This window comes from Salvia miltiorrhiza, chromosome 6 (assembly GCF_028751815.1).
Source record: "Salvia miltiorrhiza cultivar Shanhuang (shh) chromosome 6, IMPLAD_Smil_shh, whole genome shotgun sequence".
NCBI lineage: Eukaryota > Viridiplantae > Streptophyta > Magnoliopsida > Lamiales > Lamiaceae > Salvia > Salvia miltiorrhiza.
Window position 1 is genome coordinate 42690590 of NC_080392.1, and position 17420 is coordinate 42708009.

The 17420-nt window shown below is 34.5% G+C and overlaps 2 protein-coding genes and 1 pseudogene across 3 annotated transcripts in view; 2 read left to right on the forward strand and 1 right to left on the reverse strand.

Annotated features, from left to right (window-relative positions):
• The first annotated feature begins 1534 nt into the window (after positions 1 to 1534).
• LOC130989721 (uncharacterized) lies at positions 1535 to 2331 on the forward strand. Its single transcript, XM_057913792.1, has 3 exons — positions 1535 to 1623; positions 1697 to 1804; positions 1883 to 2331. The coding sequence occupies exons 1-3, from the start codon at positions 1573 to 1575 to the stop codon at positions 2234 to 2236; spliced, it is 513 nt and encodes a 170-aa protein (XP_057769775.1). The 5' UTR covers positions 1535 to 1572; the 3' UTR covers positions 2237 to 2331.
• Positions 2332 to 4531: 2200 nt separating this feature from the next.
• On the reverse strand, positions 4532 to 8838 carry LOC130989720 (laccase-14-like; annotated as a pseudogene). The gene is made up of 6 exons (XR_009090728.1): positions 8705 to 8838; positions 8467 to 8618; positions 7732 to 7977; positions 7488 to 7616; positions 5300 to 6229; positions 4532 to 5199 (listed from the first exon to the last, which is right to left on the reverse strand). The product of XR_009090728.1 is annotated as a laccase-14-like (transcript).
• Positions 8839 to 16976: 8138 nt separating this feature from the next.
• LOC130990992 (receptor-like protein kinase FERONIA) overlaps positions 16977 to 17420 on the forward strand; it is a 2133-nt gene continuing 1689 nt past the window's right edge. Inside the window, exon 1 of the mRNA XM_057915198.1 lies at positions 16977 to 16980. Within this exon, the coding sequence (XP_057771181.1) occupies positions 16977 to 16980 (4 nt within the window). The remainder of the gene's footprint in view (positions 16981 to 17420) is intronic.

Here is a 17420-nt window from a genome sequence, read left to right on the forward strand (position 1 = left end):
GTTCCAGATATGATAGATTACAAGAGAACTTAGTCTGCAGACGAACTTTAAGAATCACAAATGAATTTAGTAAGCTTGGGCCTTTTTAGCGAAAAACTCCCTTGCTGTACTGTTTATGATGGCATGACAATTTACAACTTTACGAAGCATGTTATATTTCATAGTAGGCATATGTGCCCACTGAGTACTTTTGTACTCAGCCCTGCATATATTTCTAAATGTGCAGGTTGAGCAGCTGCCGATGGTGATGAAGTGACGAGCGGGACTCTTTTGTCTTATTATGTATTAATGAACTCTAGGGTTACATGTCTTCATACATGTAATCAGAACCTTATTCCGCTGCATACTCAGAAGTTTTAGGTTATTTTGGATAAGTCGGAGTTATCCGAACTTACTAGTTATTTGAGTCTATACGACTAAAACTCCGTTATATTATAAATATCCCTGTTGTTAACAATGATACTGCGATCCTTTCTTGTTTGATTATTCCCCTTTCTACCCCGCTTCTAATCTCCCTCCATTAGTCACGGTTTCCCCGGCTTAATTATCCTTAATTAGGGCCGGTCGTGACAATATATATGCATATATCGTTTTCTTTTTAATTCTCTTTGATATATTTATAATGATAAAATACTTCATTTTATTACAGCAAAAGTTTAATTTGGCCGACGATCTTAAAGTTACACAAGTGGTGTTCCAGCAACTCAACCGTCAATACAGGAGTTATCGACATAAATTACACCTACACTACCTTCAGAACAAAGGCAAAAGCGACAATCCTCCAAGTGGAGTTAATCTTGAGGATTGGAAGACATGTATTGAATATTTTGAGAGCGATGCATTTAAGGTAATACATTCTCTTCATTTGTTGTATTTATATTTGGTTGGGTATGATGATAACTTTGGTGTAAACTGGAATAACAATTTCATTTATTGTTTTTATGTTTGGTTAGTATGATGATAACTTTGGTATGATCTGGAATAACAAATATTGGTTCAATAGTTTGTACTCATAATTTGTGGTCTCATTGGTGCATGAGAAGTTGATGTTTCGCATTCTGTGGTTTTTTTTTAACAGAAAATTCTTCAAGTATCGATCTGATAGAAAAAAGGCATGTTCACGCTTTTGTTGCAATTTTATAGTTTGTTTCATAGTCTGGTTGTCTTTTTCGGAAAAAAAGGCGTCTTTACTTTGGTGTTGAAATTTTCTGTAGAAAACTATAATTATGATATAAGCGTGATCAAGTCATTCTATATATGATCAAGTCATTATGTATTTAAGCGTGACTAATTCTTGATAGTCCTGTAGAAAAACTAATTATCATATAAGCATGATCACGTCTTTCTGTATATGGCCTTCAAAATACTACTAATTATCATAAAAACGTGATCACATCATTCTGTAAATTTTCTTCAAAATTTCAGTATGTATACAGTGAATGATTGATTGTTGAAATGATAGTTCAGAAATGAACGTATTCACGCCTTTTCATAAATTGTCTTCTTATGCTTAGTATTGTTCCTTTGTAGAAAATGAGCGATAGAAATAAAGAGAATAGGAAAAAGTTGCAGATGAATCATGCATGTGGAACAAAATCCATTGCACAATTTTGCTACGAAGAGGTACATTAATTTACATGCTTTTATATTTTAAATATTTTGAAATACTTGTCATTTTAACTAACTTATATATTAGCGTGATAATGAAACTGGAGAGGAGCCTAGTCGCACAACTGCATGGAGATTGAGCCGTTATAGTAATGCGAAAAAGGGATGGATCGATGAAGCCTCAAAGGAAGTTTATGTGAGTGAATAGTTAATTATTGTGTGTATATATTTATTTATGAAAATTATACATACTAATATAAATTTAATTGATCAGGACAATCTTATGAAGTTGCAAACTGAAAACATTGAAGATGAGGAGGGTCCAATGTCAGAAGATGAAGCTTTCGTCAAGGTTCTTGGGGAGGAAAAATCGAGCCGACTTCGTGGATGTGGAGATGGATTGAAGCCACCATCCAAAAGAGGAGAGAGGATTAATCTTGATTTGCAAAATGAGAATGAAGAGCTGAAGAAAAAGAATGAAGAGTTGGCCTCCCAATTTGAGTCTTTACAAGCTCAAATTAACAATCACCAAGTGAATATACAATCTCAAGTAGAAGAACTTTTGAGAGCTCAACTCCCTGCTATCATCCAAAGCCTAAATCAAAGTCAAGTCCCACATTCTAAGTAGAGAAATATTAGTTGATTAAATTTATCTTCTTTCATAGAAACACCTGATTTTATGCTATTCCATATATATATATATATATATATATATATATATATATATATATGTATATATATGTTTTTTCCTCAATTTTACACTTTCTTATTGACTTTTTAGAGATAAGCGTGACCATGCTTAAAATTTCCAGCAATACTGATAAATTAACGTGATCACGTATATACTTGAATAAGCTTCCGCATCAATTTTGCAATTCGATTCCGTTGCTCTTATAGATAAACGTGATCACGCTGTTTTTTGAATAAGCTTCTACATCAAATTCAGAATTCATTTTATATAAATAAATGTGATCATGCCCCTTTTGTTAAAAAAGCTTCTAATATTAAAATAATACATATAGTGACGACGACAAGAGCATTAGTGACAAATCATTTATTGTTATTACACTATTATTGTGACCACTTTTCAATATTTTTTTGTTACTACATGATTAAGATTTTGTGGCAACAATTATAGTGATAATAATATATGTCACTAAAATTAACAACTATAGTGACCAAACAAACTAATTTTAGTGATGCGATAGATATGTCACAACAAATCATAATTTTTGTGACAACAATTTTAATTTTTTGTGACAATGATTATAGGTGACTATTAAATAAAATTTCAGTGACAAAAATCAATTGTAACTATATGACGAAAAATTTAGTGACGCTTATGCTTTTTCGTCACTATAATTATATATGTATAGTGACGATTATAACATGTGACTAAATGATATGATTTTAATGACGATAAAAGCATGCAACTATATGCTGGTTTATATAGTGACGATAAAAAACATGTCACTAAATGAGAAAATTATAGTGACGACAAATACATTGTGACTATTGGCTGGACAATTTAGTGACGTTTGTATCATGTCACTAAATTACATCATTACAACGACAACAATATCATGTCACTGCAAACAGAAACTATTGTGACAAACTTCAAACGTGGCAACAAATTTCAAGATATAGTGACAAAAGTAAAATCGTCACAATTTAATCATATTCAGTGGCAACATCATCCGTGACAATAAATAGATTTGCAGTGACAATATTTTGTCGTCGTCACTGTAGCTTTTAGCGACAGTTGATATAGCCGCGACTTACCGACGACCACAAAAGTTGTCACTAGGATGCTTTAGTGACGATTTTGGCACATATAGTGACAAAAATTGTCGCCACTAAAACCCTTTTTTTTTGTAGTGAATCAGTCTGGTTCCGTATATGTTAGAAAAGTTGAAGAATTTGACTTTTTAATTCATGTAGTGTTTTGTTTTCCTAATCAAGTTTTGTTTTTCTTTCCTCTGTTGCGAAAATTCTTTTAACAAATAACTAATTGATTGATTTAACTAGTATATCAATAAGTATTTAATTAGTACATGCATAATTTAGTAATTTCGTGATTACATATATTTTTAGGCAATGAATAGTTGCCTTGGATTACGTTTTTTTTTAAAAGGGAAATTAGTTTGACTTTGAATTTTTATATATATTCCTATGTTAGATTAGTGTCAGTATTACTAATAATTAAGTTTATACTCCCTCCGTCCCTGAAATGGCTTCCTCTTTGGGGACGGCACGGATTTTAATGAAAAGTTGTAAAGTGTATTGATAGTAGAGAAAAAGTGATATAATTATTATTGGAAGTTGTGAAAAGTGTTATAATTTGTATTGGGAGTGGTGAAAATTGAAAAGTAAGAATAAATAAAGTATTATTAACATCACAAAATAGTTGCAATGAAACATGATGATATATATATGTATCCAGCAGGCTCTTCTTTAAGTGGCTAATAATGCACTATACTATAATAGGATGGCTATGTCAATCGTAGGCTTATGGCAACAAGTTCGAATACCTTATAAAAGGTGTATTCTTAGATTTTGATCCTCAGCTCCTCACCAAAATCACAAACAAAGAATTTGTTTAGAAGAGTCACAATTACAAGAGAGAATTTGTTCCATAGCAAGGAATAAGCAAAAACTTGGCTTGATGAACCTTTATGAGCTGCAATCCTCCTATAAACCTTGGCAACAATCAAAATTACTCATAAAACGACAACTAAGTAATCGTGTTAGAGCTTAGGCAATAAACCATAGTTCAAAAGCATAATTAAACCCCACAATTAACCAACATAACACAAATAGATAGACAAAGGTAAGAGATTCTTGAAACTAAAGAAATAAGAGTATTTGCATAAAAATATGCAGTTTGTACTAAAATTTGAAAGCAGCAGTAGAAAATGTATTAATGAAATAATTTCAGAATAAAATTCGTTTCTGTAAATTGGCCCCATAGAGGAGAATTTATTGACGGAGGAAGCTTCCGTGCAAAATTATTCTCCTAAATTTGTCTCAATTTTCACTTTAAAACTTTAAAATGTTCCAACTTCTTCTCTTCCATGAACACTAGGGCCAACATTGGCTACAAATGTATAAATGGGTAAAACGGAACAAAACAAGAGTAAGGGACGTAACACACCCTTCAGAACACATGACACAATCTAAGGGCGGCCGAGTCTCATCAAAATTTTACTAGCTAAAATTCAAAGAAAAAAACACCAAGCTAGGAAAAAGAGCACTCGTCTATCATAGCGACAAGTAAACACCAAAAGACAAACACAATATACTATAATAGGTATAGATTTTTAGTTTGGGGGATATATATGTTTTGAGGTGATTGGAATTTCTACCCTCCATCTTTCACTCTTACAAAAGAGTATATCATTATTCAAATCCCAAACAAATTAATAAATCAAATCCTAAATACTAATGCTTGAGGGGGCGCATCACAGGGCGGCATATCTGGCGGCGGCGGCAGCATCTTCTCATTGGGGCCTTCCCCGTCCTTAACGATGAACACCATCTTCATTCCCCAGCTCAGATGCCGCTCGAAATGGCAGTGCATGTACCACACTCCTGCCATATTGCAACATTACTTACTTAGTTATCAATCTATGGAACTTAATTATGCTTATATCATAAAGAAGATCGAAAGAGAAAATTGACAAAACCAAACCGGGATTGTTAGCCTTGAATCTGATAACAGCCCATCCATTTCTTGGAACGGCAAAGGTGTCCATCAACGGCGGGTCAACGAGATTATAGTTTTCCGGATCCCTGGTTGGGTCGAAGTTCCCGAATCCGGTTCCGACGACGTAGACAGTGTATCCATGTAAATGTATGGGATGGTCGATTCCCTCGCCGAGGTTGGTGCCTTGAAGCACGATCTCAACTTCCGAGTTATACTCCAACATGTACACAGCCGTTCCGAATCGGGGGTGCGACTCACTCTGCGGAAAATCACCTTGCGTGAAGTCGAACACTCTCGCCGGCTGCGCCGGGAAATCGGGCGTGAAAACTCCTCTGACCCCTTTGTAATAAGCCTCGAGAATGTTGCCGTTTTGCGGCATCAGCATCGACACGTTGTTAATGCTCGCCAGCAGCCTCTCGCTCTGCACGCACGAACTCGTGAGACATGGCCACAGATTGATGGAGAGAACGAAGAAGAGGTTGCGTGTGATGTTCTTGGGAACTTGGATGCGGTAGTCGTCGTTGGCCAGGCTTCTGAGCCTCTTGCTGAAATGGGTCGACGCCCAGCTGCCACTCAAGTCAGGGAAAGATGGAAGGACGGGCGACGACGGCGGGGTGTAGTTACCGAGGTAGTCGAGGATTCCGGTGGTGGGGACGTAATCCGCTCCGGAGGCGTGTACGACGCCGGCCATGTAATAACGGTTGGGCGGCTGGTTGGCTTCGAGAAGGAAATCCATGGTCTGGCCGGGGGCAATGGCGACGTGATCGGTGTTCAGCGGCTTCGTGTAGGTGCCGTCCATGCCGACGACGGTGATGTTGTGGTTGTGGATCTTGAAGTACATGATGTAGTCCATCATTGCATTAACCATTCTGATCAGGTAAGTCTTGCCCGCCTCCACACTCAACTTGAATGTATCTACATAGAATTAAAAACTCTCATTTTACAAAATTTAGTTTGCTGATTAGGTCTCTATTTTTAAATCTAATTTAAAGACAATAATGTGATATCATTATACAAGAATCTCAATCCAATCCTGTCAGACCGAGTCTATACATCAGACGGGTCGAGTCTGTGGCGAATAATTCAAAATAATCAGCGTGGAGAAAAGTATTGTTTTTGAAACATTACATTTCTTTATATCAATAATTATTTTTTCTAACAATAATAATTACTTGAACAAAATAACTACTACACCGCACCATCCCCAGCTAACGCGCCCTTCGCCCTCCCCTGCCCTCGCACCCTCCCCAGCCACCGCGCCTGCGCCGTCCTATTGGGTCGAGTCAAATCCGTCTCACCTAAACATTCGATTCGAAGACTAACTCTAATTCTAAATAAGTTTAAACGTACGCTTCAAAATTACTTACTATTTATATAGATCGATGGTACATTAAAAACATTAAAAATAAAAATATTAAACTAATTAATTAATAAAGTCTCTTGAATTTAGCTTTTAATACTTTCTTTTAAGATTTTTGATCACTTGAGAAGTGAGAATTAAAAGGAATAAGATTCAGTGTACCATACTTTATGTCTCACTTTCAATTTTGTTTAATTTCTTATATATATTTTCTACAATTTCAACTTTTTATGCTTTAGTTTAATTTTGTGATTATTAATTAGGGTTTATTCCATCAATCTAGGGTATATAACTATTTTTTATCATTTAATTTTACTTTTATTAGCTAATAATAGGTTGATAAATTCAAAGTCATGGTATATGCTTTAAAAAAAATACTTTTTTGAAATAAAAATTAAATATAATTCATAGTATTATAATAAATTTTATTTTTATAAAAAATATTTTTAAAATAATAGATATAAGCATGGGACACAGTGGCACATATAAGATTGTGGGACAAACATTTAATTGAGTGCAAAGATTACACATATATCTTTCTTTTCATTTTCTAACATTAATATACTTTTATAATAAAAGTGATACGTGTATATATATTAAATATAATTAACATTTTCGTTGACTTCTCAAAATATATAATATGATATATATATATATATATTATTCAATTATAGTAAATTATATGTAGGAGTATTAATTAGTTGAATTGCCAAGGATGCACGCTTTCTCTGCTAATCAAACAAAAATGTTACTCTAGCTAGTTTTATTGACTAATATGTACTCATATTTGTTTGGATTTTAAAATTAACTCACCTTGTTTTGAGCATGGATATAGGTCGCCAGGTTGGCCATTCATGACGAATGCATCAGAAACTTTGGGATCGCGTCCTTCGGCTAGAAAATTCTTGTAAACTTGTTCCACATCATCGTTCCACCACTCTCCTGCAACGCCATTAGTTATTCCGAATTCATACAAACCCTAAAATTCCAACACAATTCATTTGACAATATATATATATATATATATATATATATATATATATATATATATATATACCTAGTAAGATTGGAACTTGAGCATGAGGCTTAGGGAAAGGATAAGTGTGTGTTTTCGGGCGGTAGAATGACTATGGCGCCATACACAGTAGCTCGAGACCAATCGCTGTGAGCGTGCCAAAACAAAGTGCCTTCTTCGTTAGACAGCACAATCTGTTGTCTAAACCTCTTGCCGGGACTAATAGGACACTGTGTCACGTAGTTGACTCCATCTGTCCATGGATATCTCCGCATTTTTACTCCATGCCTGAAATCATCACCATGCTACATTATGATATACTAAGGGTTCCGTTTATTTGATGGAAAATGAGAAAATAAAGTATATTTTTACTATTTATCCATTATTTTTTATGAAAATATTTTCCTAACGTTTTCTCATTTTTTTTTTCATCTCTAATAGACATATGATAAAAAAATAAGTAAAATATACTAATATTTTCTCATTTTTCAATGAAAATTTTACAAACATAATAAACGCACACCCTAAAAATTATACTCCATCCGTCCCCCAAAATTATGCATGTTTGACTCCGGCACGAGTTTTAATAAAAAACTGTTTGTAGTAATATGATAGTGGAGAAAGGGTCCCACATTGAATGTATTATTAAGTAGATTATGAGTAAATAGTGTAAGTTAAAACGACAGAAATTGTAAGAATTATATGTGAGATAGTATCAAAAAATAAGGTATATGCATAATTTTGGAGGATATGTCGGTTTCGAATGCTTTTATGTACCAGTGGATAGTAATATTTTGATGGGAGCGATTAATAACATCGACTACCACCACTTCTCCCCTTCTAGCATATATAGTTGGCCCCGGGAATTGGCCGTTTACCGTTAGCATGGTTTTGTTGGTGCATAGCCTGCTGTGTGAAGTTCTTCTCACCTGCAAACTTAGCCTTCCCATTAATTAACATTTCTAAAACTAAAAAATATATATATATATATATAAAAATCAAATGGCGAACCTACTTCAAACTTGTGAACTAAAGCATGGACTACCGGAGCCATGCCTCCCACCATAATAATACCAAAGAAGCACATGACGAAAACCTTCGAAAACATTTTTTTTTTTTTTCTGTCTATTTCTTTTTCTGATATGTATTGTTGAGGTAGCTAGCTAGGGCAAACTTCTTTCTTCTGTATTTATAATGTTGATTCTAGCTAGCTTATAATGTTGATAATTAATTTAAAAATACCATATCTGATCAACTAGTCGTGTAATATTCGTCGAAAACTTTTTTTTTTGTTTCTGTCTATTTAAACATGTTTCCGTATTTATAATATTTATTCTACCTTACATGTTACATCTTTCCATCCACACGCAATCGTTTTCTATATTGGGCTTGGTAATTAGTTTGAAAATACCATCATCTGATCACCTCACTATAAGGAAACTAATCGTACTATAATTAATTTCTCGAGTCGACGAAAATCATTTTATTGAGATAATGGAAAGTATCATTTTATATAAATTTCCATTTGATAAAGTTTTATAAGAGAACGATGTGAGATTGAAGATTTTAGGAAAAAAAAAATAAGAAGAAAAATTAAAGATATGTAATTTGATTGAGTATATGATGGAGGGATTGATGTGCCAATAGACAATGAATGTGTATTAATTTTGTACAACTTTTTCACGTTGACGGATAATAATTAATTTAATACCATATCTGCCATTTGAGCATCATCTCATCTAAATCTTGTAAAGTCAGATCATCATCTAGGTCTCGAAAGATAATATCTAACTTATAAATGTCTAACTTCTAAGTACTCCCTTGGCCCCATAACAAGTGTCATAGTTTGTTTTGAGACGGTGGAATCCACTTTTATTTTGTGAGAGAAATAGAATTAAATTGAAGAAGATTAAAAGATAAAAAGGTAAAAAGTAGTGGAGCTCAATTTCTTATTTTAGAAAGAAGACACTTTGTTATGAGACGATTCAAAAAGGATAGTATGACTCCTGTTATGGGAGGAGGGAGTATCATTTTATCTGGAATTTGAAATATTATATTTAACTTTTAAATATTATTATTTCAAACTTTTTTTCAGGAGGGTTATTATTTTTTTTGAGAAAATTTAGGAGGGTTATTATTTGAAACTTAAAAAATTATAATTGACTTTAGAGCATTAATTCATCCGAAGTGTGCGGCAGAATTCACATTTGAAAATACCATCTAACTTCAATATTTTTTTAATGTTATTAAAATAATAAGAAGTGGAGCAACTCACACGTCTACAAAATTAGGCGCGTAGACATGATCTTTTCTTTTTTGTCATCTTGTGATTGTAACGGTAATTTTGAGATTTATCATAGATGTGATTTTATCATATGTTATTTTTGTAATGGTACATATATTATTGGAATCACTAAAAATAATGAAAAATAGCATAAAAATTGATGTCACGAAATTTTACATTTTTCTTTTTTTCGATCATTTACGGTGATCAAAATTCAATAATATAAGTATCATTAGAAAGATAATGTCAAAAACTTTCCAACGGTACCTTCAGACTGTCGTCCATCAAAATTCAGACAATCAAGCTATTGGCCAACAAAATTTTAGAGTCAAGTCAAATTTCAAAAAATTAAAAATTTATGAATTTTTTGATCAAAAATATAGATTTAGTTAAAAACTAAAATTTTGGTATAGTTTGTATATTATAGACAATTAACATTATTTTTACTAAAATTTATATTGCTTTGACTGTTTTATGTGACGCAGGGAGTATAAATATTTACACGACGACCTTAACCATATGCTCGTAGCGCCAGTCAAACTTGCCTCCCGCACGTTCGTCTAATTAATCAAGGATTATTACGATTTAAATACACCAATTTAATCCAATTTTAAATTTTAACATGAACTTTCATTTTTTTTTATTAAAATACATTAACTTTAATACTTGCTCGATTAACATCGACTCTCATTTGCTCTAAATTGAATTTGAGATGGCATATCTGAAAGATGATTAGGACTCATGGAGGATCGATACTTCAGTATGATATCGTATTAAAGTGTCGTCGATGAGTCCTAATAATCTTTCAAATATGCCACTTCAGATTCAATTTAGAAAAAATGTAAATGAAGGACAAAAATTGAGTAAGTATTAAAATTTATATATTTTAATAAAAAATAAAAATTTATATTAAAATTTGAAATTAGAGAAAAGTTTATATATTTAAACTGTAATAACCCATTAATCAATAGTCGTAGTTCCTGTGTACGTAGTGGTAGAAAGTTTCTTTTTGTACTTGATCTCGTTGACTTTTATTAATTGATCCTTTCTTTCTTGATAGATATCTGGATATTTTGAAAGGTACTTAATCATTAGTTTAATACCACCACTCCTAGGGGTGAGCAAAATATCCGAAATTCGAATATTCGATCCGAATCAAACCGAAATTTAAAATTTGGTTCGGATTTTTCGGATTTTCGGATCGGATCGGATTGAATTTTAAGCAAATTTCGGATTTTCGGATCGGATCGGATTGGCACCTTAAAAATCCGAAAAAATCCGAAATCCGAATTATATTTATAATATAATTAATATTATAATATTATAAATAAATATATATAATTATTAGTTTTTAAATAGTTAAATATTTCTAAATTCTAACCCTATACTCCCATTTTGGTTGATTATAATTAATGGCTTGTTAATTATGACCTTAATTTGGTTGTAATTATCTTATATGTTAGGTTGACATCTATTTCGGATTTTTCGGATTTTTTTTTTGACATTTCGAATTTTTTTTCAGATTTCGGATTTTTCGGTTCGGATCGGATTTTATCCGAAATTTTTCGAATTTTCGGATTCGGATTTTTGGATAATACGGTTCGGATCGGATTGAATTTTAGGAAAATTTCGGATTTTCGGATCGGATCGGATCAGGCAAAAATCCGATCCGAAATCCGAATGCTCACCCCTAACCACTCCATCATGTCTATTGTTTAATGGTGTCACGTAAAATAACTTATTCGAGTTAATATTGCCTCCCTCCACGATTAATATTCCCAATTTTTTTGGATATAAATTTTTAAAAATTAGATATAGAATATGTTGGATATAAATTTTAAAAAAATTAGATAGAATATATTGTGAATGGAGTTTGAATTTCACATTAAAAGTATTATTATGAAATAATATTTAAAAATGTGTGGTGAAAGACTGAAGTTTGAGTCCCATATTAAAAGTATTATTGTTAGGGTAGTATTTAAAATGTATGGTGAATGAGTGAAATTTGAGTTCCATTATAATAAATTGTGTCGTGAGGTAGTGTTTCAAGATAGAAAATGAACATTTTTATAGACACGCTAAGAGGAAAAATTAACCGTGGAGGGAGGAAGTATTATATTTAATCAGCACATATCATGAGGATAAATTAAACCAATGAAAATATTGCCTTAGAGCATCCGCAATGGGGTTCCTTGATAGCCTACTTGATAGTGGTTGTGTTATTGAGTAGGTAGTGCTGCATTGGAGTTCCTTGATAGCCTACTTGATAACATTAGTTTTGATTTTTATGTTTTTCATTTAAATTTAATTGCGCAAATTTAAAAACACAATTTATTTCAAATTTAAATTGCAATAATTATAAAATCCTAAAATATTACATAAAACTTAAATAAAATAAAAACAATTCCTAAAAATTAACTACTCTGGCCCTAGAGGTCCGAAACGTGCCCAAAGGTGCTCCATCAAATCATATCGGAGCTGAGCATGTAGTTGTCTATCTCGGAGAAGGCTATCCCTTCGCACATATTTCTCGAAGGACACCGGTGTTTGTCCAGCACTCTCTGTCGAACCACTGCTAGACGCCCCGTCATCATCTCTCCAGTTGGCAGCCGCTTCACCTTCGTGCTCCACAATCATGTTGTGGAGAATGATGCAACACAATATGATGTCCTTCAGGTGCTCTACGTACCAATTGCGCGCCGGACTTCGAATGATTCCCCACCGAGCTTGAAGGACTCCGAAGGCGCGTTCCACATCCTTCCGTGCCGATTCTTGCATCTTCTTGAACCTTGCCTCCTTCGGATTGGTTGCCATTGATGGACTCTTCACGAAGCAACGCCACTCCGGATATATGCCGTCACACAAATAGTAGCTCATCCGGTATTCGCGCTGGTTGGCATGAAAGACCACCAGCGCCGCAGTTCCTCCTAACACGTCGGAGAAGAGAGGAGACTGATTCAGCACATTGATGTCGTTGTTTGAACCAGCGACGCCGAAGAAGGCGTGCCAAATCCACAAATCGAAAGAGGCAACGGCCTCCAATATCAAGGTGGGCTCTCCCTGATCCCCGCGTGTGTATGCGCCGTGCCACGTCTTTGGGCAGTTCTTCCACGCCCAATGCATGCAGTCTAAGCTCCCGAGCATCCCGGGAAAACCATGTCTCGCCTCGTGCATATGAAATAGGCGTTGCACGTCAGTTGCCGTTGGACGGCGCAGGTAATGGGCTCCAAAAGCCCGTATGACCGCCTTGCAGAACTTCTTTAGGCATACACGACCGGTTGAGTCCGCCACTTTGAGATACTCATCGAACACATCCGGACTAACCCAGGTGGCTAATTGGCGGATAGCCGACGTGCATTTCTGCAAAGGAGAAAGAGAATCTCGACCGAGTGCATCAGTGCTCATATGGAAGAAAATATCTTCACCTTGAACAGCCTCGACGATGCGCAAGAACAGCTCCTTCTGCATGCGAAATCGACGCCGGAAAAAAGTAGGGTCGTACGTTGGATTGTCGATGAAGTAGTCTTGCATAAGACGTACATGGGCCTCTTCACGATCACGGTGGACGTATGATCGGGGACGTTTGGCACGCGCCGGCTCTGGCGCCGGTTGGGGGCAGTATGATTGAAGCAGTTGTTTCTGCAACTCAACCAACTCCATGAACTTTTCAGCGACTTCGTCGGAATCGGGCGAAGAATCATGTTCAGGTGACGACATTTTTGGAAGAACGAATATGATATTTTGCAAGAAAAATTGTAGGAGGAAGAAGGAGTGAGTTGTGATGAATGAAAGTGAGTTGTGATGAATGAATGAGGGAGAAGTATTATTTATAGAGAGAAAGAAGAAGAAAAAAAAATGGGCTCAACGGTAAAAGAGCCGTTTGAAAAAAAAAATCGAAAAAATGACGAAAAAGCCGTTGGAAAATTTTTTTTTTTTATTTCGGGCGCGTGCAGAGCACGCGCCACTCGAGTGCTACCCGAGCACTCGAGCATTCCTCGAGTCGCCCCCCGCCGCAACGCACCTACTCGACCGCAACGCCTTCCTCGAGTAGCCACTCGAGGATAGCGTTGCGGGTGCTCTTAGAATTTACTCCTGTTATATTCAATCAACACGTACATATCATGGGGATAAATTAAACCAATGAAAATTGCCTTGTAATATTCAATCAGCACATATCACGAGGATAAATTAAATAAATGATAAGAGTAAACTGGACTAGTAGTGGGATTCTCTCAAAAAATAAAAAGACTAGTAGTGGGATGGTTTTGTAGAAAACAATCTTCAGTTCATAAACCGGTGATTATAAGAAAATTACCCGGCGGTCTGGGTTGGAATTTGAAGACCCGTTGCTAAAATCGAGGTGTTGATAGCGTGTTAGAGCATCTTTAACGAGGATCGGCGAGTGGGCGTACGTCCGGCTAGCGCGAGTTCCTCATTGATGCCAAGCCGGGCCCGAAGAGCGCACTAGATGCGGCCGACGAGGAGCAAGGAGAGAGAGGGTGCGAGGGGTGAGCAGACCCAGACCGAACCAGCCGAACTCGCTCTGACCGGCGGGTTCGATCCGGACCGAACCGACCCAAGAGCCCAAAGTTTTTTAGGTTCGTAACCTTGGATGTTTAGCAAATATAGGACATTTTTTGGGGGCTTGCAATTATAGGACAAATTTTTAAAAATTCGGCATAAATAACACAAATTGAGCCCGAAAAATCAATTTGTCCAGCAATTGCAAGCCCGAAAAATTTTATCCTACATTTGCAAAATGATCAAAATTACGGGCCTAAAATAACGAGAGAGAAGATAGATTTTTTTTTTATTTTTTAATCTTTAAATAAATATAACTTTTACAATTCAAATCAAATATTTACATAAAATATGTCAAATTAAAGCTCTTATTGTGATATTTAATTTGATATGCATATTATATATTTTATAATTAGTTGAATTTTACAATTTTTGTAACACCCCAATTTTCATAAACTTTACTATTTAAAAATTTAGAGAACAAAAGATAGTAAAATAATAATTTCTTGATTTATAAGAAAAAATTTAAACTAATTTAAAAATCAATTTGCCAAAACTAAAGTAGTATCATAAAAATAAATAAAACTTAATAAGTTCAACTAAAAATGTTCAATGTAAAATCCTTATCCCTAGTCATTCTCCACTTCCATGGCCACTTCGACTCTGAAACTGCAAAACTGAAAAGATAAGGGGTGAGCATATCGAAAATATACTCAGTGAGGAACATAACAAATATCCACATACGTCACATATATAATCAAAACACGTTATCATACTTGCAAACATACGCCAAGAGACCGGAGCCCCTTGACAAACATAATCATAGTTTGAGTCGATGGCTTAAGTCCCATGACCAAACACATACATAGATCAATGGCTTAGGTCCCTTGATCGATCAATGGCTTAGGTCCCATGATCACACATAACATAGGTCAATGGCTTAGGTCCCATGATCGCACATAACATAGATCAATGGCTTAGGTCCCATGATCGCACATAACATAGATCAATGGCTTAGGTCCCATGATCGCACATAACAAAGATCAATGGCTTAGGTCCCATGATCGCACATAACATAGATTAATGGTTTAGGTCCCATGATCACACATAACAACATAGTCATAAGATGCACGTAAACAAGTAATCAACGCGATAATAAAAACATATATAACCATATGAATAAGCGTAAAATCCCTCACCTTAAAGTCGAAGCTAAAACTCAAATCCGGAATGAAGGTCTTAATCGTACCGCACCTAATTCAATAAATAATTCAAATAACCTTAATCTAAAATTCTATATCAAATCTTATAAATTTATAATATACTCGTATATATGTATACCTAATCATACAAAATATATATATATATATATATATATATATATATATAGGGTTAGGTTATATTGAGAAGCTCAAATGTGTTGAGAAGTTGAGAAGCAATTTAATAGATGAACATGCCAATTAGTTTTTATGAACACGAGTTTGATCTGGGGTTCGATCATTGGCGGTGACGTATTTTTTAATAAATTAAATAGATTCGTATGTTCGTCAGTTGTATTTGGTATGTTCAAAGAATTTATTTATATAGTGTCTAATTACCATGTTCATCAAAATGTACTAACATGTTCATCTATTACATTGCTTCTCAACTTCTCAACACATTTGAGCTTCTCAATTGAACCAATTCCTATATATATATAAGTAATTTGATACAAAGCTAATGGTTCGAAAACATTAAAAGAATTAAACCAATTATTAAACCAATTAATGAGTTCATCAGAATGACATTATATATATATTTGATTATTCGTGTAACCTAAATAAACTAAAAAGAAAGTCAACTATTTGGATACTCATATTTATACGAAACAGAATGATAGCTTGCTTGAAAACAACTACTAATTGGAAATTAAAACAAAATAATTGAGAGCTTCGATTTTGATGAAAGGAACAGTTTGTAAAAAATTTGCTAAGTTCTAAGAATTTGAAAACTTACTGCTTGGCACAAATAAAATCAATTTAGCAAAACTTTGCATAAAGAAAATAAGAGAAAGTACCGTTTTTTTTTTTTCTTGCTTTCGGCTGCTCCCTCCTTAACCTAATAATTGTAACTCTATTATACTAGTCCTTAAAGAGTTCTAGTTCTATAGGAAACTGTTGGAAATATGGTTTTATGCCATATCTGAAAATTATTATTTAATTAAATATTTATTATTTAATTAAAATAATAATTGGATGTTAATCTACATCTCGAGTAGATCAACGTGATATACTTGAAGTCTCAAAACCGATTTCCGTAGTGAGTGTGAGATATTGTATGTCAAAGTTTGGATATTGAAGAGGGAAAATCAGTTTTCAACTTCTGCGTTCAACGATTGCGGCCACCTACCGCAGCCGCCGGAGTTGACTGTCGTCCGTTCACACCTTCCGTTCACACCGACCGTTCACACCGGCCGTTCACACTTGGTTTAACACCTATAAATATGGGTGTGTTGTGAGCTTCATAACATACAACTTACGAATCATAATTCACAAACTCACAACATAAGTCTAGCTCAGTTCTTGATCCTATTCAGTTCGCCGGAGCTCGCCGGATTGTGGTGCTACATCCGACGAGACGAAGTCGTTTTACCTTTGGGGAAGATACGCCTAAACCGAAGAGCACTACCGGGGCGATAATCTTCTTGCGGGAAGAGATTCATCTCGACTCGACTTATTATACGTATAATTTATTTATACAGTATATTCAGTTGTATAAAATTATTTCAGTTGTAATTTCTCAATTAATTTTCTTTTGTAATATTTCAATTAATTTGAGTTGTAATATCTCAAAATATTTATTTTGTAATATCTCGATCGTGTACCCGGTTCTAACAATCGCAAGAAGATTATTTCTCTGCCGTTGATACACGTTCGAGAAATGGCTC